The 24,006-nt window shown below is 35.8% G+C and overlaps 3 protein-coding genes across 7 annotated transcripts in view; 2 read left to right on the top strand and 1 right to left on the bottom strand.

Moving 5' to 3' along the window:
* LOC105174245 (splicing factor 3A subunit 2) overlaps window positions 1–1,142 on the top strand; it is a gene marked incomplete in the record, with an annotated part of 3,174 nt that extends 2,032 nt beyond the window's left edge. Inside the window, 2 exon segments of the mRNA XM_011096275.2 lie at window positions 94–168; window positions 632–1,142. Coding sequence (XP_011094577.1) covers window positions 94–168; window positions 632–1,057 — 501 coding nt within the window.
* Window positions 2,030–9,740, bottom strand: LOC105174246 (phosphatidylinositol 4-phosphate 5-kinase 9-like). 5 transcript variants are annotated; one of them, XM_020697870.1, is made up of 10 exons: window positions 9,501–9,740; window positions 9,229–9,282; window positions 7,331–8,726; window positions 6,716–6,883; window positions 5,952–6,117; window positions 4,934–5,044; window positions 4,068–4,255; window positions 3,320–3,477; window positions 2,850–3,012; window positions 2,030–2,556 (listed from the first exon to the last, which is right to left on the bottom strand). In XM_020697870.1, the coding sequence occupies exons 3-10, from the start codon at window positions 8,602–8,604 to the stop codon at window positions 2,268–2,270; spliced, it is 2,517 nt and encodes an 838-aa protein (XP_020553529.1). In that variant the 5' UTR covers window positions 8,605–8,726; window positions 9,229–9,282; window positions 9,501–9,740; the 3' UTR covers window positions 2,030–2,267. The 5 variants fall into 5 exon arrangements, with proteins under 5 accessions (XP_020553529.1, XP_011094578.1, XP_011094579.1 ...); XM_011096276.2 differs by lacking the exon at window positions 9,229–9,282; XM_011096277.2 differs by lacking the exon at window positions 9,501–9,740 and having other exon boundaries at window positions 9,229–9,454.
* LOC105174243 (WD repeat-containing protein 3) lies at window positions 16,899–23,218 on the top strand. The gene is made up of 12 exons (XM_011096273.2): window positions 16,899–17,237; window positions 17,330–17,545; window positions 17,662–18,759; window positions 19,213–19,335; window positions 19,608–19,789; window positions 19,927–20,158; window positions 20,381–20,590; window positions 20,805–20,933; window positions 21,235–21,303; window positions 21,977–22,099; window positions 22,593–22,643; window positions 22,727–23,218. Exons 1-12 carry the CDS (start codon window positions 16,998–17,000, stop codon window positions 22,892–22,894), a joined length of 2,841 nt encoding a protein of 946 aa, XP_011094575.1. The 5' UTR covers window positions 16,899–16,997; the 3' UTR covers window positions 22,895–23,218.

The following is a 24,006-nucleotide window of genomic DNA, read 5'->3' as shown; positions in this document are numbered from 1 at the left end:
ATTATAGCTTTCAAGGTAATAACTCGATCCCAGTATATGGATATCAACTTGCAGCATTTGCAGTTAAGTAAATTCCATCTCAATGTCTTTTAGGTTCCGAGTATAGAGATTGATAAATCAACTCCGAAGTTCTTCTCGCACTGGGATCCAGACTCAAAGATGTTCACGGTATGTATGCATGTAGTCTTTTTTGTTTATAATTTGTATGTCCTGGTGTTAAAAGTTAACATTCAGCTTTGTCCAAACTCCTGGAAGCTGCAATTTGGTCTGGTTTACAATTATTCAGAGCAAGGTCAAATTAATTCATTACAGGTCAACCTGTATATTTAGAACTGAAGGTTTAGCACCCTGGATTATTAGGCCTGTATGCCACTCTTGGATTTATTTCCTCTTTGGGAACACCCAAAAGCTAGTTGTTAATAATTGCAATCCAAAATTCTTGCAAAATGATTTATAGAAACTTTAGTGCAATACTAGACCTGCTCCTCCCGCATGAATGCAGTTTTATTTACAACATTACTAGGACAAATATATAATGCTGATTCTCTTCCTATTGATTTGAGCTGGACCAGCATACCTTCAGGATCTTATGACTTAGTGAAACTGTTTTGTGGGATCTTTGAATGCGCAGTTACAGTTATACTTCAAGGCAAAGCCACCAGAGGCAAACAAACCACAAGCTGCTCCAGTGGCTAATGGGACATCAGCTCCTGGTGCCCCACCAAGGCCTTTGCCTCCACCACCCCAAGCTCCGCCGCCACCTCCCCCACAAGGACCTCCTCCATCAGCACCAGCTGGAAATCTTCCCAGGCCTCCCCCTGCACCAGGATCATTGCCTCTCCCTCCTCCTCCTATGGCCAATGGACCGAGGCCTATGCCTCCAGGCGGAAATTTGCCTGCTCCTCCGCCTCCGCCAGTAGGTAGTGGTGCAATGGCAAACTTTACCCCCGGTGCACAAATGGGAAGGCCTCCTATGATGCCTCCCCAAGGGTTCCCTGGGCAACAAATGCAGGGCCAGGGGATGTACCCACCCCCACCACCTCCTAATATGGGTTGAGTCTGTCCTGTATGATAGCAGAAGCAGATATCCATCAGTGTGACGTTCTCTCATTTAAACAATAGGAATCTACTATTTTGAGTCAGCCTTCGTCACCTAATGTGTTCTTTTAATATGGGACCAGTAAAGAGTTTTTTTTTTTTTTTTTTTTTAATCTTTTTAACTTCTGTGTTCCTAAATAGATATCCGATATAAAAACTTTATGCATGAGGATTATCCTTTCATTGCCATTCTTCCAGTTGTTTAGTTATAATAAAACTTAAAACTTGATGGACATGGTAGCTTGTGGGAGCATTGGCAATTCTGTTACGTATATATGCATACTAAATGAGCAGAAGGAAGAAAATTTAAGTGTTATGTCAAAAAAAAAAGGCAAAATGAGGTACCTAGTGTACAATAGAGTTTAACATGGAAGAAACCTACGGAATGCATATTCTGGACATATCGATCAACTACGAAGTGAATGTTGATGTGAAAAAGGAAGCAATTGTCCATTTGCTTTGTCGATGTGAAAGAGGAAGCAATTGTCCATTTGCCTTGTCGATGTGAAAGAGGAAGCAATTGTCCATTTGCTTACTTCATTCATAAGCTCGTTGGTTGAATGATCGAGTTGAAAAGTCGGAGAAAGTCCCTGTATCATATTGTCTCTCCAAAACTTATCCCACATAAGTCAAGATGTGGTTTAAGTGTGATTTTAAGAGATCTTAGACTTCAACTCGCCCCAAGATTTGTTTGCGGACAAACTTGATTGTTGCAAAGGCCATATATACACCCAAGATCAACTGAATGTGATGCTTCTCAGAAGATGGGCCTCGTTTGTCTGAAAACTTGAGCACATACGGCCATGATTCTTCTGCAATGCAGCTGTCTACAACCAATGTTACACTTATCTGCACATGCAGTGTAGTTGGAGAAGCCATACTTCTTGATGATAAACTGTAAGGCACCCCATACAGCCAATACACGACAAAATTAAGTTGCCAATTGCTTAGCACCAAAATCGAAGATTTATTTACCAAAAGTCGCATAATACAATAATAAAACTACAGAATTTAGGCATGGACTCAGAAATGGCTAAATTAGCTCTGCTTAACCTCGTTACAGACAATAGCACATGAACTTTGGAGCCACTCAAAATGGAATCGAATGGCTGGCTTTCAGAGGATTGAAGGGGAGGGAAAAAGAACTTGGTCGGCCGCAAGCACAGAAATCATTCAGGTCCGAAACCCACCACAGCATTTGGTGGAAAAACCTTCTTAATGAAATCCAAAAAGCGTTCAGAGTAGAATGAAGGATCGACAGCAGAGATTGATACTGAATCGAACTGCATGGACTTATATGCATGTTCAATCTTTTTACTTATGTTGTATTCTTGCAGGATGTCAATAATACCCAAGTATAAGACAACATCATAAACCTCGTGAAACATCTCTGTATCATCACCGCCGGGAATATGCTCTGCTCTTGCTGGCATATTCACTCCAAGCTGGATTTGGAGTCTGTTAAGTGAAACCAAATTACAAGTATTACAAACCATAAGACTGGCATAATGTCATTATCCAAATGGAAACCACATTTTGTGATTTTAATTATTTGAACAATGTTTTTTATCCTTCAGAGAGAGATTCTTAATCCAATGGAAACGTTTGTTCTTCAATCTTTCGCCATTTAATCAGAGTATGGAATTTAAACTTCTGGCTAAATTTTTACCCTAATGATGAGACTGGTGATCAAAGATAAAAAAGAAAACTAAACAGATGACATACTAAAGGATTAAGTTATATGGTAATACCTTGCTGTACCAGGAAGGAGAAGATCAACTTCCTTGTCCCCAGTTGAAGATGATGCTCGCAATCGGCTACCTCGGATATGTGGTCCCACAACCACGCTACTGTCATCAGTACCACGAGGGACCAAAACAAGGCCTTCCGGAGATATTTCATCCTCCATTGATTCTAAGGTTTTAAATCAGGAATTGAAAAGGAGAGCTCAGTTATTAAAAAGAAATTTGGCAAGGTAAAAATTGTTATTATGTGTTCAGTAGGCATAGTGTTAGGACATCAAATGATACTGTGGTGTCATGCAATAATAAGCAGATTCCAACATGGTTAATTGCTACAACTTTCCATGTGTATTTCAAATAGAATAGCTGACAATCTCAAATCAAGAACTGTCAGTTTCAAGACCTAGAAAGTTTGGTCAAACTCTAGCTTAGAACTTGTCAATGAAAACTTATCATATTACTTGTCAATGAAAACTTACCATCTTCAGCAACAATCCCCAATCCATCCACTGACATACGCTGACTGTAAGACATTAGAGATCGTAGGTGTTGCGGTGCTCGGTAATGAACACCTAGCAATAGACTGTAATCCATTATGTTCTCTGATTCCAAGAATTTGCTATCTATTTCAATCTGCCTGCACAGTGTGGAAACAACAAGCAGTATAACTATGTTGTCGGATAAACTACATGAAACTTGAAATGCAAGTATGAAATTTCAGGCATATCACTCAATTAATACTTCAGCTCAAATGGGGGAAACAAGAAGCAAAAGCCAAAATACATGTTATGTAATTAGAACTTTGGATGAAACCAAGATTGGAGTCGCCAAGGAGGGGTTAAAAGAATAAGACAACCCTTTTTTTCTCATAGGACCACTGAAATCGAGATAAAAAAAAGAATCTGCCTATTAACTGGAGTGTGAGTTGTTTTGCTTGCGACGCCTATCTTACTGCAGGGTAGTGAGAAGAGCAAATTAACTCAGACCTACATACAAAGTTGTTGGTGATAACATGGTAGAAGAAAAGAAATTGCAACATGAAATTCTTTCAGATTTTCACCAAAGAAATAATTGTGGATAACACCTAAACAGTACTACAAAGTCCATAGTTCTCATAATGCAAACTTCCAATGACACTCGCTGTGCTTTGTTAGCATGTAACAACGTGAAAAAAGACAGAGTTAAGGTGACAAAGAAAGCAAATCTTCATGATTAATGCTGACTTACTGTAGAAGGGCAACCCGCCAAGATGGTTCCAAATAAAAGCAGTAATTTAAATCCAGATCCTTAAGTATTGTATTCTCGTCAATTTCAACCTTGTCAGCAGACCGTCCTAATGAAGAACCTTTCAGATCAAATCTTCGATGGATTCTTAACTCCGTGCAGAACATATTTCCCATTACTACGAAACGGAACTGCAAAGCATTAAGGGAAGCCTTAAAGTTAGTTGACCACTGAGATACAAAAGTAAGTTGATCCAAGCAAGCAAGCATGAAGAAACACAAGTTCTCCTGAAGAAAAAGGCCTTAAAGCCAATCATTTTGAAAACCTCGTGCTCGGAATAGAAGCAAATTCGCCTAGGTCTCTTCAGCCAGTTTAATTGGAAATCAATTCATAAAAAATAACTTAAGATGTGATAAGCCAATTAGAGACATCAATAGAGGTAGACTGAGGAAGGCAGAAAATTGCCTCTCGATATACCAAACAACGCCTCATGTTTAGCATACTAAATGGAATTTTCCTGTGTCATAACCATAGGTCATTTCTCAGCTTGGAAACTTAAAGTTACATATCATGTTGGTGACTCGGGCACATTCAATATGCCAAGTTTACATAGATTCCATGGGGTAATTCAGAATGAAATTGACTTCATTTCAAGTGAAGCACAAAATGATAGAACTGGTAATGTGATCAACTTGTAGAGTAGCTTGCGTCAACTATTTTGGGACATCTGATTAACTAGGAGCTGTTAAAAGTCTGAGTTATACTTCTGAATAAATCATAAAGTGGTTGATATTAGCGACTTAGATGTGTTATGATGGAAAACTTTAGCCACAGAAAAATGAAAAAGTTTAAGTTGCGGTGGACATTACCTTCTGACCACTGGAGGGTTTAATCCGGTGGAGACCAAAAAATTTTGTTATAAGAGTGTTTTCGTATCTGCGCACATGACGATGATAGTTTGGGAGCATCCGCAGCAGAACCTACACGCGAGATCACTGATCAAAATAAATCTAGCAACATTAATCTTATACCATGCTGATTGTGAATTTGAGTGAACAAATATTAGCTTCTATAAGACAAGGCCACATGAAATATAACGGAGGTCATCACAAATACGAGCAATATCTATAGCTCCAACTCAACCCTGTGCAACTTGAGATAGTTGGTCAAGCACTTGAAAGGTAATAGAGGAAACTTGCTAAACTACAATGTTATATCGTGAAAGTGATGGAGTAAGTCATCATAATTAACAAGGATCTTCTCCCGTAGATTCATAGCTGAAAAACCATTCTTCTTCATGGTGACAGCTAACTCATTATTTACCGGTTTGAGGTTTGATACTTTTTTGGCCATTCTTTACTTTCCTGATAAGTTCATATACTTACTGTGTTTCTGCATTCTTCATTTCTTCTACACCCTCTTCTCTTGTTCATCTTGCTCCTCTTTCCTTTGATCACCAGACTTGGGAATTTCATATCTTAGTCTGAAGAAGGTTATAAGAATTATGAAAGTTCCCCAGGTCTTCTTCCCTAACCATCCTCATGATTTTCCTCCTAATTTTTAACAATGTCAATTCTATTACATTTCTCTATTACTAGGTTCCCTCATATTTCGTATCTATTATGTTAAATAATTATAATTAGCCTGAGGATCCTGATGTAAATGGTGCGCAAAAAGAACGCTGTCCTGAATTGTAAAAGTCCTTTACATCTTCCACATTTCAAACTCCATTGCTTCTGTGCACCAATCAATCCCTCACCCCACCAAAGAAAAACTATACATTAAAGTATAAGAAAAATCCCATGTTTAGCATTCAGAAAATGTCCCTTGAGAGAAGGTAAGCATCAACTGGAAGCAAGGAAATAAGAGCAGATCAAGAGCTTGAACCTTCACTTCGGATTTTCGCAATGTTTTGATCATAAAACGATCATCTTGAGACAGGAAAAAGACACTGCCACTCTTCCCTGGAGATGAGAGTTCTCTTAGGGCATCATTTCCACATATTGACATCATGTAGTCGGCAGCATCAATCTTAAACATTTCTCTGAGATCCCTATAAGACCAAACAACAATTGGAGGTCACATTGGAGCAAATTAAAATAAAAAAAGAAAGTCAGTAGTAACCTAGGATAACATTCATATTTTTGTTATGCTGGATGCACAACTGCCATACATGAAAAGAACACAGAAGATGAGGCAAAAGAGTGCTTAAACAGTTTTCTGACAAGGGATAACAATACTAATTGAACTCATTTGTTTCCCTCTGTTAAAGCAAATTTATACCTAGATGTTTAGACAGGGAATGGATATATGATGGGAGCACTAGACGAATAGATACAACTATGACTCATCAGATATTTCTGTGTCAAGCAAGAGATAGATACACCTGATTCAAATGCACAAAATAAGATACGACGTGAGGATACTGAAGATATGAAGAAAAAAAGCATAGGAGACGACAAATAAAGCTACTCCATGATTATTTCACAACTGCTTGTGTGTGAAATTCCAAAAGAATAAGAGAAGTACAACAAAATCCTTGACAAGTTATGCACATCCAATAATTTTCTCACCACCAACAATTAGGCATCTTATGGCAGACAAACAATCCCAGCATAGTGCTAATGACGAAAGGATGCTCTACAACGAACCTGAAAACCATTGGGCAGTAATCTTTCCACTTGAAATCCTCAGACTGATGGGGAGGTGTCAGTTGTGACCCCTCTTTAGGAAAGTTCATCCAAAAGCTGGCACGAGGACCAAAATCAGTCGCCCTGACTTCTCGCCTGTGTATGGGAGTAATTTTTCCCACAGTATATCTGGTCATATGCTAAGAGCTCTTCAGTGTTGATTTATGACTGAGGCAGTCAAAGGGTTAAAAAGGAAATAACCTAGGATGCATAAGTAACATTTATTCTACTTGAATGAGCCAATATACTGCCTTCAAAAATCAGTCATCTTTCAACTAATGAACCTAAATAACAATCAAATTCATGGGTACAAGCCTGCAAACCAAAGTGCACAGGCCTGAAATGGAGGTTTGCTATCTACACATAGATTAAAGTCATGGATGAACATTTTTCTCCAGTCTTGTGTTCATCAATATGCTACAGCTGAAGCAAACCAATGCAGGTTAGCCTGCACTTGTAACCTTCCATTGCGACATACATATGTATCAAACTTAGCTAATACCATGAATTCAATGGATGTGGCAGACATTTGAATGGAAATACAAAAAAACTGCACTAGTTAATTATAATTCCCACCTGATTCCAAGCTGCAAACTTAGCATCAAATCGTAACTCCTGTGGCCTTTAATAATTTGTTCACCTGGTCTCTTAATCTCTCTCGCAAGTCTCTTCTGTCGCCTTTTGGCTCTTCTAGATGATGGTGAAAAGCGATTACTTAATACAAGCTCACTGATTAGTACCCCTTGCATGTACTCTCTTTCGAGGATTGGAGGGTTCATGTCATCCTCATTATCTCCGCCATCTAACATAGCTTCAGACACACTTGATGACCTAGCATGCCCCAGAACTTTCTCAATAGATACCTCAAGACTCCAACGTCTTTCCAGGGAAACATTTGTGTTGCGAGATTGTTCCATATTTAATAGGCTTCCCTTAGAGAGTTTATCAGATGAGTTGCGGACGGAAACCTGGTTCCGACCAACCTTAACATCTCCCATATCTACAGACGTTGCATGTTGAATATGGGAAACCTGATTTTGTTTTCTAAAATCAGGCAGCAATCCTTGTTTTCTCAAAGCATTAAGGTATAACTGCTGACCAGCCGGAAGCCTGTTGCCTTTGGGATAGAACGTACCTTTTCCATCCTTCAGGCCCCGGGTCCAAGTTCCAACATAGCAGCCACCATCGGTCCATGTGTATACACCGAAGCCATGCATCATACCGTTTAACCAGCTTCCTTCAAATGAATCACCATTGATCCAAGTAAGAGTTCCTTTACCAGACATTTTACCCCCCTTCATATTACCCAAATACACATTTCCATTAGCCCATGTGTATTTACCCGGTCCTTCAGGGGTTCCCTGAATCCATGATCCTTCAAACACATCTCCGTTTGGAAAATTTTGATACCCCAAACCATGCTTTAAGTTCAACCGCCACCGGCCCTTGTAGATCAAATTGTCCGGTCTTGTATATGTCCCAGTGCCATGCATATAACCACCTGCAAACTCACCCTCATAAACAGCACCAGATGACCATTGAAGTTTTCCATATCCATGCCTCACCCCCCGTCTCCACTCACCCTCATATTTGCAACCATCTGCCCAGACGTAGTCCCCTGAACCCTCGGGCATATTGCCAAGCAGGGAGCCTGAGTAAGATTCTCCATTAGGCAGTAAGATTTCTCCAGATCTAAAGGCGTTGCTCTCGGAAGAAGCATGAGAAACCTCTCCATTTAATTCAGTTAAGCGGATTTTTTCATTAGATACTATGGAATCAAGAGATTTTGTCCTGTCGGATAAAGAGAGTGCCCTTTGAACCTTATTAGCAATGGCCACAGGGCCAGACATGCATAATGCTAAAGAGTTTTCAGTTCCAAACTAGACTGATGGAAAGATCCTGGAATGTTCTCATGAGCTCAGGACAAAGGCATTCAGCACAGAACTACTTCTGCAATTTCTTGCCTTCATACCTTACAAAAGAGAAATACAATTATTGAACAAGAAGAATATAATTGAGGACAGACATCAATTGAAATTTCATGTCCTTTTAAGATGGACTAGCATTCCTGATTTAAGCTAAACAAAATTCATCAAACAAACTTCTTCAAAACATGATTAATGCAGTTCAACTGGAAAACAGACTGGATAAGCATACACTGTAGAGGACTAGACGAACTCAAGAGGAATTACTAAAGAAGCAAACAGATCTAACACTTGGAAATGCTGATCAATCAATCAATTTCAATTAATTTACCTCAGTTCCCAGCATATCAGAATTACCAACGACAAAGTCTTTGTTCACATACATCATTACACTGAATAAATTCACCCAGCTATATCAACATCATCTCAAATGCTATCAAACAGTAACCACATTATATGTACATCCTCAAAGTTGAAATACCAAAAAGAATACAGAAGTACCAAATTAGAACAAACAACGGAAGCAAACAAGAATCACAAAAACCATACAACTCAACAGTGTTAATCCTCACTTGCTAGCCTCAAACTTCATTTTCCACCTCCCTGCAAAAGAACAATGTCAGATTATCTCTCTCTCTCTCTCTCTCTCTCTCTCTCTCCACTCTTGACACGTTGACCTCTGTCTACCATTCAACAAAGACTACCAGAAATAAAATAAAACGACCAAGCCCTGAAACTTCAATTTTAAAAACAAACCCATAGTCAACTTTTCAAGAATTATCTTCCAAATGGCATCAAAAAGAAAAAGAAAAAAGAGGTACCTTCTTCAATGCAGAGAAAGGTGTGAAAATGGGAGGAGAATAAGAAGGAAAGAAGTTGATGTTTTTGGGTGTCTGGGGTTTCTTTATTCAGTTAATTTCAGTTGAGCTTTTTGATGATGGGATCCGATTCTGCTAAAAATGGAGAAAAAAAAAATCAAGAACGGCTCGACCTCCAAGAACTCAAACTCACTCTTAAAACTGCAAACTCCCCAACGCACATTAAAATAACGTGCATATCTTATCACATATAGATGCCACTAATTATTGTACATACATATCTATCAAACTATCATTATTATTATTATATTTTTCTTGAAATTGACAATATAATATAATATATATATATATATATGTGGGTGTGAATTGAGTCTCCCTCAATTGTCACAGACCAATAACACTTTTTGGTCCCAATGAAATTGTAAGCCTATACTCTTTTTGAGTAGGCAATGAAGGGTAAGGGATTTAAATGATAAAAAATACATATATATTAGGGAAAAAAAAATAATGCTACTGAGAATCTAAACTTAGAGGTGTTTTTCTTAAATTTAAAATGTTTTATAAGTTTCTACATTTTATAAGATGCTTTAAAAATTTAATTATAATTCAAAATCGTGTAAATACATATTTATAGTTTATGAAAAAAAATATATCAATTACATTAAAGATAAAAATGAGATATTAACAAAATATTGTGGTTATTTTTATCTGTTAGATGTTAAAGATAAGAAGTCAAAAGATCTTATTTATAAAAAAAATTGGATTTACTTTTTCTTTAAAAAAAAAGCTTATAAAATTATAAATATCCCATTTTGAAATTTCATAACTTGTTCACTATATAAATTTACCAGATAATTTTATATAACTTTTTTAAATTCTATAAAAATCTTAGTCTCAAAATCGTAATTACTGGTTCACTAATTCATAAATTATTACCTGAAATTTTCAAATTACTATTAAATCTATTTGAAGGTACATAAAACTTAATTTTTTTATATTTCTAGTATCATATTTTTCTTAATATTATTTTGCCAAAAAAAAAAAAGAAAAAGGAAAATCTGGAGAGTTGTGGTCAAGGCATTTAGAGGTGGGCCTTAGTAATATTGTTGGAAAATGAAATATAAATTAAAATAGAGGCCACGCCCTAGTCTTGAAAAAAGCTATACATTGAGAGCCCCACTAACAAGTTGCAAATATAGATTCTGCTTTTTAAACTACAATATAGGTAGGACAAATCAACTCTTTATTTCAAAATCTAGCATTTATTTTAAGGTTAATTACACCGCCCTTTGCTCAATTTTGATTTAAGTGTATATAAATTTACGTGATTTGAAAAATTACATCTAACATAATTTTGTATCTGTTTTCGTCCAATAAATAAATTTCTATGTTAGTCAAAATTCATAAAATTTATTGATATTAATAAATAAAATTAAACGAAAATTCATTTTACCTTCAATTGATTTTGTTACTTACTTATTAAAAGTCAGACAGATTTTTTGAGTATTTCTAAGGTAGGGGCCCGGGCGAGGGGCGACTAGGGTGCGGTGAGAACAAATTTAGGAGCGTTTTTCCTATACCTAACCCATTATTCTTTTTGCCTTAAATGGTTTTCACATTTTACTAAATTATCAATTCAAGATAGAAAGAAAATAAAACGAATTTTTTATTTTAAATTTTGTTATGTTTTCTATTCAATTTAACATATACGTAATACGTATACAAAAATATATTATCTGAAAAATATTTTATACACAATATTCTAATTTAACATATACATGATGCAGGTACAAGAATTAAATTATCTAAGATACACACAAAATAACATATATATATATATATATACAAGAAAATAAAAAATTCAACTCAAAAAAAGGAAATGATAAAAGTCAAGTTCATACGCTGTTCGGCGCTCCACCAACCCACTGTGGAACATGGAACATTTCGTCATGGGCGTGCCCGATAGTGACATTTGGGGCCTGCCCTGCCCAAATACCCCCTCTTCCTACTCTTAAGTTGTTACACAACATTTGAATTCATTTTAAATTCAACCCTACCAAAACTTAAGTTCAATTTAATTTGAATTTGAATCTTGATTCTAACTCTCAACTTGGAAAACTCAAAAATTTATCCCGTCGCCCACATAATTTTTTTTTATAGACTGAATTAACTGTTCTATTCTAAATTACGTTGCATCTTTACTCTCTTAAATAAATGCACGCAACGCGTATAAAGATAACATCATTTATTTTATGTAAGAATATATCTTATATGCGTGATAAATGTGTATTTAAATAGAATAAAAGATACAACAAGATTTAAACAAAAGATTTCTCCACTCAATATATATTATAGTTTTTGTCAATGAACAACGTAGTAAGAAAAAATAAATAAATAAAGTAGTATTCCTCTCGTCCTAGTAATTCTGACGTTGCCCCTCAACGAAAACAACCACCGCTATTGCACTTCGAAAAAGCCGGGTGAACAGAAAAAAAAGTAGTACGATGGCTGTCCAAACGCCACTATCCAACATATGTATAATATTTCAATTTGATTTTTTAAGGGGAAAAAAGATAAAATAATTTTGAAATTGGCAACTAGTAAAAGTGGATAATTAAATAAATTAGTGAGGTAGGAATGAAATGAGGCGGTGATTGGATGGTAAGTAAAGTCATCACAACCTAGGATATGATTAACTATGTCTACTTGCTGCCAAGTGCCAAATTGACACTAATTAATGACCGCAATGAAGAGGTCTTAATCAGGTATTAAAAGGCTAACCTTTTGGTATTATGTTAGAATTATCTGGTGAAGGGGTTGGATTTGGTCCGACTGTGTCCATATCATCTGCACTAGAACACGTTGAAATTTAGTTTTTGGCATATCGTACGGGTTATGACATCATTGTAATTGGGGAATTAATGTTATCGTAGAAATAATAACTTTTGTAATGTTTTCATCATTGTACGTATAAAGTTCTTAATTACTAGCTTAATTAGGTTATTGATTTGTCACAATCGTGTAATAGTATTCTTTCAAGAATACAATAATCTTTATGTTATGATCCACAATAGAAAAATAAGCACATTTTATCCCATGACACATTTTCATAAGATATATTAACAAAAAATGCCATATACTAACTAGCACCTGGCTGTGACGGCCTTACACTATTGGTCTAGTTAGATATAAGATTATCACTTCTGGTTTCATAACTTTTAAAAAATTAATATTTTTTTGTTCCACGTCACATGAGATTTATTATTAAATATCTAACGAAAAATGTATCATGGGACCAAAAATACTATTTTATGAAAGTTTCTAGATAAAAAATGAGAATATCGTAACCGATGAGAGTAAAGAAAAACAGTAAGTTACATACGGAATGTCAAATGCTGTTTCCTCGATCCACAATTATCATTAATCTAATTAATTCTACCTCCGCAATTATCATTTTATCCAAATTAATGTGGTCCAGCAAAGTAGTGAACTTTGTATTTGCATGTCCCTTGAGCTGGAAAGTAATGGTTGAACGTTCATATAGTTTTATGAAATGCAATAATTCAGACCACCTAACTTGTTTTTGAACTCATTGTTTCCGTACTTGTTTGGTATTGTTTAAGTTCTCAGTACAAAAAAAAAAAAAAAAAGTACAAGTCAAAAACCCTAATACGTACACAAACACATACGTTGTACATTGTACCAACCTTAGCTTAAAGACTCAAATAATGAAATGAATAAAACAAGCAATCCAGCTCATACCAGTGTTATAAATATATATATATATATATATATATATATATTCTATTTTAATTAGGCATCAAACTTTTAATTAAACAAATTCTCCCTGAATTTATGAGTGCAATACTACTATACTAATTAATTGAAGGAATTAATAAAATCTTAATTAATAATATTAATAATGAATGCGACGATGGAATAATTCAAGAATACTAACAAGAAGTTTCTTAAGTACGTACTATACATTACGAATATGTGGTTTCAATCAAGTATGTGCAAAATTGCAATGTACCCCATATCAACAGTTTAGACATGGATTTTTTTCTATTGTTTTTTTCTACATAGAGCTTTTTGCTATATTCTGATATAAAGGTAAATTAATATTTTCATATGTCTAAAAGTTTAAACTGTTAGTAAGAAAAACTATATAATATATAATGTCTCAATACACTCCGCCGCATGCAATATTAAAAGCTAGGACCACTTATTTGATCTATTTTTAATATCACGTTAAACGACAGCTTCATCCAAAAAAAAAAATTATTAGAAAAAAAAATATTTAATATTTATTATCTTAACACGTCAACAAGCCTTACATGTAAAATGTTTTTTTTAGCAGTGATATTCTACCTTAAGTTTTTTATTTGATTTAATTTTGATACCATATTAAACATCACCCCATCTAAAAATTTTAAATTATTAAAGAGAAGAGTAGTTTAATTTCTTAACAAACCGCCCACTGCATCAGCAAAACACGCATTTATTTTCTGGGGAAAAATCTTCATCTAAAACTGGAAAGGCAGTCGTGTAAAGATGAAATTGGTTTACGCTATAATGATCATCGTGTTGGACACCAACTTTGTGGATGGAGCCCATAAGACACACACGATGATCAATGTTGGTCGGTATTCAGTGATGGTGAGAAAGACAGCTTAATTTTCAGCAGCAAACACATCTGCCGCACCCAACTCTTCATTTTCTCATGATTGCCAAAAAGAAATTAAAAAGAGAGTGTGTCGGAACAGTGATCAATCTAATCAAAATGGTGGGAGTGGATGGACAGAGATGTGTGTCAAGAATTGAAATATTCAGAGGATTGTCGTTCGGTAAAAGTGTTATCAGTGGTTGAGCTAATAATCCATCAGAAAGAAAATTAAAAGCATCTTTGTACGTACCGGCTTCTCTTGTCATTTTTCTAAAGTTTTCCAATATTCCTGACGCACTGTCCGGCAGCCGCCGACCTCCACCGCCGTGCTTATATTTATATTTCAAACGTTTCCTTAATTACGTTTGTGGGCATCAATAAATAATTAATAAATGAAGTGGATGATGATAATGATAATGATGATGATGTTTCATTAATTTGGTAGGGCTGCTGTGGTGGCCCTTTCTTGCCACCTGCTGCATGTATTACCTACAAAGGTTTGTGCTGGACCGGAGATATTTGTGGTTTGTGGTCTGTGTAGTGCCACCTCTCACCATATAAATGTTTGAAATTATTAATTATTTTTTCTTGAATTGAACACTAATTATATGATGAGTATATGACGTTTATCATTTAATTGATTCAAATCTGACCAAATTCTACTGAAATCAGAAATTGCCCGTTAATAAATTAGATAAAGAAGAATGTAACAAATTATTAGAGATTCACAGGATGTAATATTAACTTTTGTTGGGGTTTCGCTGTCTTCCAAACAAAGAATTTGTGTGCGTGTCTGAAGTGCCAAACACTACCGTACAATTCCTGAGGTTCCCATCATCAATGATCATCACCACCACATGTTATATGTGTTTCTTGGTTTTTTCACGGATCAATGATTATTATTTCTATTTCCCCTATGGAATGGTTTAAAATTAATTCATATTATACTTAATATTGAGTGATCATCTAATTACGTCATATTCTCAACATTGACTGTAATATATATACATATATATATATATATATTCCCCAAAATCAATACCAAATAATTTATTTATTTTTTATTTTAATGATAAACCTTTAAAAACACCTGTCCTAAACAAAATGACTAAAAATGTAATAAACCAAACATAGAACTTATTATGTGTGTTAGGTTAATAATTTTGCACTAATCTAAAACAAGAAAAAGAATCATCATCATCTAGAGCAGATTGCTCGTAAGTACCAAATCTATGTGTATATGTCACTGTCTTGGACAAAGATTTACTATAAAATATATAGCAAACCGTTCAAAAAGCAGGTACGCCCAAAACCCTTAATCAACACTACATTGATTATTAATGCATAATCGCTATCCATATTTTTTTATTAGGGATAATTATATTTCCATTCTCGAGATTTGGTGTAATTATATATAACTTCCTGTAGTTTGAGAAATTACATCTAGCACCCTTGAGATTTGCTTTCGTCTAACAAATTAGTCCCTTCGTTAGTTAAAATTCAGTAATTAATAGAAAAACTGAATGAAAGTTGATATATACCCTCAATTAACTTATTACTGACTTATTGTACATCAAATAATTATTTTTGAACTAAATTACCTTTTATAACTGTGAAAATATAGCTCCTCATATGCATTAACGAGTAAAGACGTATAAGGATAATTTGATCATAAAAATATATTATTTGAGTTGCAATAAATCAGGGGTAAATACAGATTTTTTTAATTTTTTTATTAATATCGACAAATTCGGGTGAATTTTGACTAATAGATGAATTAATTTGTTAGACGAAAGCAAACCCCATGGGTGCTAGATATAATTTCTCAAACCACTAGAGGTTTATACGTAATTATATCAAACTTTAGGGGAGGAGAATATAATCATCCCTTTTTATTACTTTAAAATTTTAATGTGACTGAGCACCCCATTCCAATCATTTCTAACATACTTGTCGGTTTATTAATAATTAGTGCTAATGGCCAACATCATTTGGGAAGTAAACACTTGTCAAGCATCTTTTGTTTGAAAATTACTCTATTAATTTATATATATCCGGTCCCTATTGTTTTCACTACGCATATATTTAACTTATCTTTTAAATGTCTTAATTAATTTGGATAATTTAAAATTAAATTCAAAATTATATACTGTCAATAAAAAAAAAAAACTGCAGGGGCGTTTAGTTTTATTCTCAAAAAGTTTTAGCATTTTAGAAGCTTGTTTGTATAGCACAATTTCATTGAAAAGGCACAATACCAATTGAAATTTGCAACTTAGGTCCTTTTTTTTATATACACTTCTATACCTCATTGTTTCTTTTATCGCAAGGCATGACAAGACACGTTATCAGTCATCTTGACCTTTTTAGAAGTAAACGTAATGTAATATTATAATTTAAAATACAATATTTATCAAATACCTATGGAAAATCAAATCCAAATACTTCTCATTTTTCGAACATATTAGTTTAAATTTAGAAACATGCAATTTAAATATATTTTTATTTTTCGAATAGAAATCAACGATATATTTTCACCACATTAAAAATGCTGAAAACTTAAAATAAAAATGAAAATAAATCTTTTTTCTACGGTTGGGCTAGTTATTAGTTGTGTCTGGGCCTAATATTGGGCTATTATTGAATAGTGGATTGATAGAAGGTCCAGTATAAAGCCCAAACCCAAGACTAAGGATGAGAGAAAAGGCAAATCACAAAATAAAGTGAGTGAAGAGTTAAGTGAGTTATACTACTAAACCCTAAACCCTCAACGTTCATCTTCTCCAGTTGAAGTAGAATTCTCGGCCACCACTGTCCGAGAAGGAGCGAGGAAGATGGTGAAGTCGTACCTGCGGTACGAGGCGGCGGCGTCGTTCGGGGTGATAGTGTCGGTGGATTGTAATATTACGTACGACAGCTCCGGCAAGCACCTGTTGGCGGGTGCTTTAGAGAAGCTTGCTGTGTGGCACGTGCGTCAGGGAATTTGCACCAAGACGCTATCTCCCTCCGCTTCCTCCTCCTCTCGCGGCCCCTCCCTGGCCGTCACCTCTATCGCCTCCTCTTCGTCTTCTCTTGTAAGATTCTGTAATCTGTTTATTTTGATGCATTGCTTTAATTTTAGATTATGTTGGAATATGGTTCATTTATAATGGGGTTTGGGTTGCAGATTGCAAGTGGCTATGCTGATGGTACTGTGAGAATATGGGATAGTGAGAAGGGAACATGTGATACCACTTTGAATGGACATAGAGGTGCTGTGACGATCCTTCGGTACAACAAGCTTGGATCTTTGCTTGCTTCTGGAAGCAAAGACTGTGACATCATTTTATGGGATGTAATTGGTGAAGCTGGGCTCTTCCGCCTTCGAGGGCACCGAGACCAGGTTTACACAATATCTTCATAGGAGCTGTTTCATTTTAAGTTATACAACGTGAGGTGGGGATGTAGTTATGTGGGATACTAGTGTTCTCATTATTGGTTTTTGTCTTTATGTTGTAGGTTACGGACCTCGTGTTCCTGGATTCCAGTAAAAAATTGGTTAGTTCATCAAAGGACAAGTTTTTGAGGGTTTGGGATCTTGAAACCCAACACTGTGTACAGATTGTCAGTGGTCATCATAGCGAAATTTGGTCAATTGATGTTAACCCTGATGAAAGATATCTAGTGTCTGGGTCAGCAGACCCCGAGCTCAGATTTTACTCAATTAACAATGATTTGGCTGATGAAAAACAGGCAGATAGAGTTGAATCTCAAGTTGACAGCGGAACTGCCTCGAGCAAATGGGAAGTTCTGAAGCATTTTGGTGATATACAACGTCAGAGCAAGGATAGAGTTTCTACGGTGCGTTTCAGCAATTCTGGAAATTTGCTGGCTTGTCAGGTTGCTGGGACAACAGTGGAGATGTTTCGGGTATTGGATGAGAATGAAGCTAGACGTAAAGCGAAAAGAAGAATCAACCGGAAGGAGAAAAAAGCATCTAAAGGAAAAGCTGATACCACCGAAAATGGGAATAGGAATGTCGAAGTTGAAGAGCTTGGTGAGTTATTTATTACAGTCCCTGATGTTTTTAAGCCTCTGCAGATTCTACGAGCTAAGAAGAAGATATGCTCTATGTCGTTCTGTCCTATAACTCCAAAGAGTTCTCTGGCAACCTTTGCATTGTCTTTAAACAATAATTTATTAGAAATATATTCAATTGAGAGCACTTCGGCTACAAAGACAAGCGCCATTGAGCTACAGGGACATCGTTCCGATGTGAGAAGTGTCACTCTTAGCTCAGATAATTCTCTTTTGATGTCAACAAGCCACAGCACAATTAAAATATGGAATCCCAGCACTGGATCTTGCCTCCGAACTATTGATTCAGGATATGGATTATGCGGCCTCTTTGTCCCTGGTAACAAGTATGCAATTGTTGGCACAAAAAGTGGGACGCTGGAAATCATTGATGTCCGGAGTGGCACTTGTGTGGAAGTAGTTGAAGCTCATGGTGGCTCTGTACAGTCTATTGCTGCAACAGCAGATGGTTTTGTAACAGGGAGTGCAGACCAGGATGTTAAATTTTGGGAGTACCAAACTGCGCAGAAACCTGGTCAAGTGTGTTCTACAAGTTGCTTTTTCTTTTCATGTTTCTTTCAACTGGTTTTCTGTCCTTCAACTGGACACTTTAATGGCACATTTTTTAACAATGACTGATCATTTTAGGAGAAATTCAGCTAGATAAGATGAGATTCCACTGGGAATAGTCTTTCTGATATTGAAGTGAGAATAATACATAGGTGGACTTGCAAAAATATTACTTGTTATATTGATTGTACTTTTTTATGCTAACAACTATAATACACAGCGCATATTTAAACATATAAATTTATCCATAATAATAACATAATTATTCTTTTATCCATACTGGGAAACATATAAAAATGTATTTTAACACATAATTTTGCTTGTTCGCCCATGCTACTGAAATTTTTGCATGTTTTGCTTTCTGGTGATTACTGTGGTTAACCGTATCTTAATAATCATGTGCAAATTACTGTGGTTTTACAGGATACAAAACATCTGACAGTATCTCCAGTGAGGAATCTGAAAATGAATGATGATGTTGTAGTGGTTGCTGTCAGCCCAGAGGGGAAACACATTGCTATTGCCTTGTTGGACTGCACAGTGAAGGTTGAGTGACTTTTTAAACTAAATTTAGTTCATGTCATATTCTATGTTATATAATGGCCTGAATGATTGAAGAAATGAGCACATTAACAGTTAGGCGGCTTGCTTCATCTTCATATGCTGGTTAATTATACTCAATAGTATTCTGTCCAAATTCAAGTTTTTAGTCTCTATCCGTCTTTGTTTTTCTGTGTGGATGAGTGTTTGAGAGTTTGTACCCTCATTTCTCTTTTATATTTGTTTCTAATCATCCTATGCTGTCATAAATGGTTCAGGTTTTCTTCATGGACTCGCTTAAGTTTTTCCTCTCCTTGTATGGACATAAGCTGCCTGTATTATGCATGGACATATCTTCTGATGGGGATCTGATTGTTACTGGCTCCGCTGATAAAAATTTGAAAATTTGGGGTCTAGATTTTGGTGACTGCCATAAATCCCTTTTTGCTCATGCTGATAGGTATGCCAACAATTATTAGAGGAAATATGATATAAAAGTCCTCTACCTGCACATATTCTCTTTTGACTCTCCCCAATCCATAATATGTACCAGATTATATTTGGGTTGTTAAATCTAAAATGCTGTTTTTGTTGCAGTGTCATGGCAGTTAAGTTTGTGGGGAATACCCATTACATGTTTAGTGTGGGGAAAGACCGCCTAGTGAAATACTGGGATGCAGACAAGTTTGAATTGCTTTTAACCCTTGAAGGTCATCATTCTGAAGTCTGGTGCCTTGCAGTCAGCAATCGTGGTGACTTTCTAGTAACAGGATCTCATGATAGATCTATTCGCCGTTGGGATCGTACTGAAGAGCCTTTTTTTATTGAGGTATTGTCTATATACATACCTTTCTTCTAAAGATGTAGCTCTTTTTTAAAAATGTTATATGAATTCTGCACAGTAACATAAGTACAGTTTGCATGGAGCTCCTGTTTGATAGTTAGATAACCTAATCTAAACACATTTTGCTCAAATTTTCTGGTGGTAATGGGATATGTTGTAATTCTTGTGGTTGCTTGCATAAAGATGGAAATTGTTTCGTACTTGCAGGAAGAGAAAGAAAAAAGGCTGGAGGAGATGTTTGAATCTGACCTTGACAATGTATTTGAGAACAAGTATGCACCCAAGGAGGAACTTCCAGAGGAGGGTGCTGTGGCCTTAGCAGGGAAGAAAACTGGAGAAACGGTGACTGCAGCCGATTCTATTATGGATGCACTAGATATAGCAGAAGAAGAACTGAAGCGCATAGCTGAACACAAGGTGGTTGTAATATATGTTCTTTGATATAGAAGTTAAAATTATTGTGTCTGATTGAAATTCAAAGTACGAGATCTCATGTGCTTTATCTGTGTTGTTTTTCTCTTCACTACTGATGATGCCCCTTGCGCCTGCGGCATCCTATCTACAAGCAGCTGATTACGGTGCATGATCCGTACTTGATATTTATTTTGACACCCCCTCTTGTGATTCTCAGGAGGAGAAATCAAAAGGGAAAGTTGGTGATTTCAGGCCAAACATTCTTATGCTTGGTCTTTCTCCATCTGATTATGTTCTACGTGCAGTTTCAAGTGTTCATACCAACGATTTGGAGCAAGCATTGCTAGTAAGTTTGCTGATATAGCGTCAATTTTTGAAGTCATGTATGTTTGACTGAAATAAACTCTCAGTTTTCCTCCTCTTGGAGATGGTTTTGTACTGTTTCCCCCTGTGATGAAAAGTACTTTTGATTAGAGCCTAAGTCTCAGCTAGGTATAAGAAAGAACATATTTAAGTTAACCTATTTTAGCCTCAAAATGCGTACTGTGCCTTGTGGTGTGGGAAAACTACTGTTTGCAAGTTAATTTCCGCTGTCCCTACATTTGGAGAAAGAAGCTTGATTCATTCCTTACTGTTCATTCTTGCAGGCACTGCCGTTCTCAGATTCCTTAAGGATTTTGTCTTATTTGAAAGATTGGGTTGCTTTCCCTGATAAGGTCAGTGCATCTAAGACGTTGAACGCGATCATCATACATTAGTTGGGGGCTGACATTTGATTGAATATCTATTGAATAAGCAGATATATCTTAAATAAATTTTGTTCTTTGTATTTCAAAGTTTTAGTAATTGAGCCTACTGTATTTATAAGATTAATTTCTGTTGCAACTTCTATCTTCTGAAAAATGTCTTTATATCTGCAACTCAATGAGTTTGTTGTAACTTTTCTTTTCCCCAGGCATAGCTAAGATCTAGAACTAACCTTGATTTCTGATTTATATTAAATGAACTTCTTGACTGCAATGGAACACTCTGTACCTTCCAGTCATTTATATTCGCAAGTGTGATCTTATTTTGGACATTGAGTTTTTCCTTTCCTTCTCTAACTTTGAGGTTTTAGAGTAGCTTTCCTGTCTACCAAAGCTCCTTGACCAAGTCCATTTCGAAGATAGAGTAACTGTGTTCTCATTAAGGTAGAATGCTAACTGTGGAAGCCGAAATAACTGAACTGGTTGTGTTTACCGTGAATTAAATGACAGCAACAGTTGCCTCGGTAAATATTGGCCGTCATTATATGCTTGGTCTAAAAGGACGTTCAGTCTGTGAAAGCTCTTTTATTTGATACAGTAATCATATCCATCAGGTACTTCATTTGGTTTGTTGTTGTGCCAGATCGAGCTTGTCTGCCGTGTTGCCACTGTGTTGCTGCAGATCCACCATAACCAGCTAACCTCTACGGTTTCTGCCAGACCTGTCTTATCTCTTCTTAAAGACGTCTTGCATGCGAGGGTTAAGGTAAATTGCAAATAAAAGAACATCTGTGAAAGGTGCTTTTAAGCTGTTGTAGCCTTGCTCTTAAGATACACATCTAATCAGTTAATATTTATTTTGTTCTTTGAGATATAAGTAGCAATGAAAGGATTTTGGGTCGTTTTGTCCTCACTAGTAAGAGCTGGAGAGTTCCACTAAAGAAAATATACTAAGTTCAATGAGTAACTTTTGCTGTTGAATCCTTTATATTTTGATTATGTTCTGTTCCTAATCAAATCTGAACTCCAGCCTTTATCACCTCTATTGATTCTTGACACACTTGAGACTATTTTATTATTTGAAAATTGCTTAATGCCCAAAGATGAGTTGGTTCTTAGTTTAGAACTGGCTATTGATAGAAATTTTCTAATAATTTATTGTTGGTTGTTTGTCAAACTTAATTCTTACATTGTGGCCTTCAATGTAATGTTGTTGGGAAGTTCAAAATAAATATGTTTGAAATTCGTGTTTGTAACAGGAGTGCAAGGATACCTTGGGCTTCAACTTAGCAGCAATGGACCATCTAAAGGTAATCAGATCTGCACCCTCACCTTACAGCACCCAACTTGATTAAAGATAGAAGGAGGTAAACCCACATTTTTATTGTCCCAGGAATTGATGGCTGCAAAGTCTGATGCACCATTTCGAGATGCAAAAACTAAATTATTGGAGATACGTGCACGGTATGCTCAACATTCTGAAGGAAGGATGCAAACAAAAGAAGATAGGAGGAAAAAGAAGAAGCAGAAGAAGCTAGATAATGGGCATGTTTGGTCGTAACTCTGCAGATACTCTGTATTGTCGCAACATGGTTCAAGTGTCCAGGACAGGAAGAAAAAGTCCCATTTCCTGCCACTGTCCCAGCTGTGGCTGCAGTATATAGCCAAGTTTTGTTAGTTGAGCACAAAATTTTGTGACAAGTAGGGGTAAGATTGCTTGGATGTTGTTGTAAATAGATCTTTAAGGTACAAACAGGTCATTTATTGCAGCTTTAAGGTCAATACAACATGCTAATATTTGGAGCTAGGAAAAAATTGTCAATTTCTGGCATTTTTGGCAGAAGCTTAAATTGCTAATGCAACCTTATTGGTTGATTCAGGTTTTTGTTATGTTTGCCAACATTGTTCACCTCAACTAGTACTTACTACTTCATATAATTCCTTATACATAAACTTGCATTTTGTGCTATATTGATATCTCTGTCTGATCCGAATGGCTTTCGGAAACAGCTGCATAAAATTCTATTGGCAGAACGCGTGATTTGCCTTTTAGGTTGGAAAATCTCGAAAAGAGTTTAAAAGGTTTTATCGAATTATTCTTCTCTAAGTATGTCTCAAGCACAATGTGGTCAGAAGTTTAGTCTGTTCGTTGTGCTCCTACGTTTCCAATTATAACTAGCAAAGTTCGATGACATTTATTCAATATATAGTATAAAACATTGAACTAATTACTCTTTTTACTCTTTTCATATTAGATACTTATATCCTTTCTGAATTTATTTTAATCATCATAAAATTGTTAAGGAAAAAAATGCCAAAAAAAGGGCTTAAATAAAGGAAAAAAATAATATTTTATGAAGGATGATGGTAGTTAATCGTTAAAGGACACAAATTAACTCTCTTTAATTAAAAAAGGTATAGATTGTTGAGTACGAAATTATATATTCTCACCGAACTTCCAGTTCTTGGGTACAACTTTGGACGAAGTTGAGGTCTGATCAACAAGTTTTGCGTTGGCCTCCCATATGTGGCCCCAATTGCTATTCAACTTCGTATATGGTAGCCTTCCATTTCTAACTTCCACCTTCATCACGTCCCAGGCCCCTCCTACATTGGTGATCGGCACCAAGTTGAAATGAGGATTCCTGTTATGGTAAATCTAACTCCTTGTTT

This window comes from Sesamum indicum, linkage group LG11 (genome assembly GCF_000512975.1).
Source record: "Sesamum indicum cultivar Zhongzhi No. 13 linkage group LG11, S_indicum_v1.0, whole genome shotgun sequence".
Lineage (NCBI taxonomy): Eukaryota > Viridiplantae > Streptophyta > Magnoliopsida > Lamiales > Pedaliaceae > Sesamum > Sesamum indicum.
The sequence above is the reverse complement of the archived record's forward strand: the minus strand, read 5'-3'. Positions and strand labels throughout refer to the sequence as shown.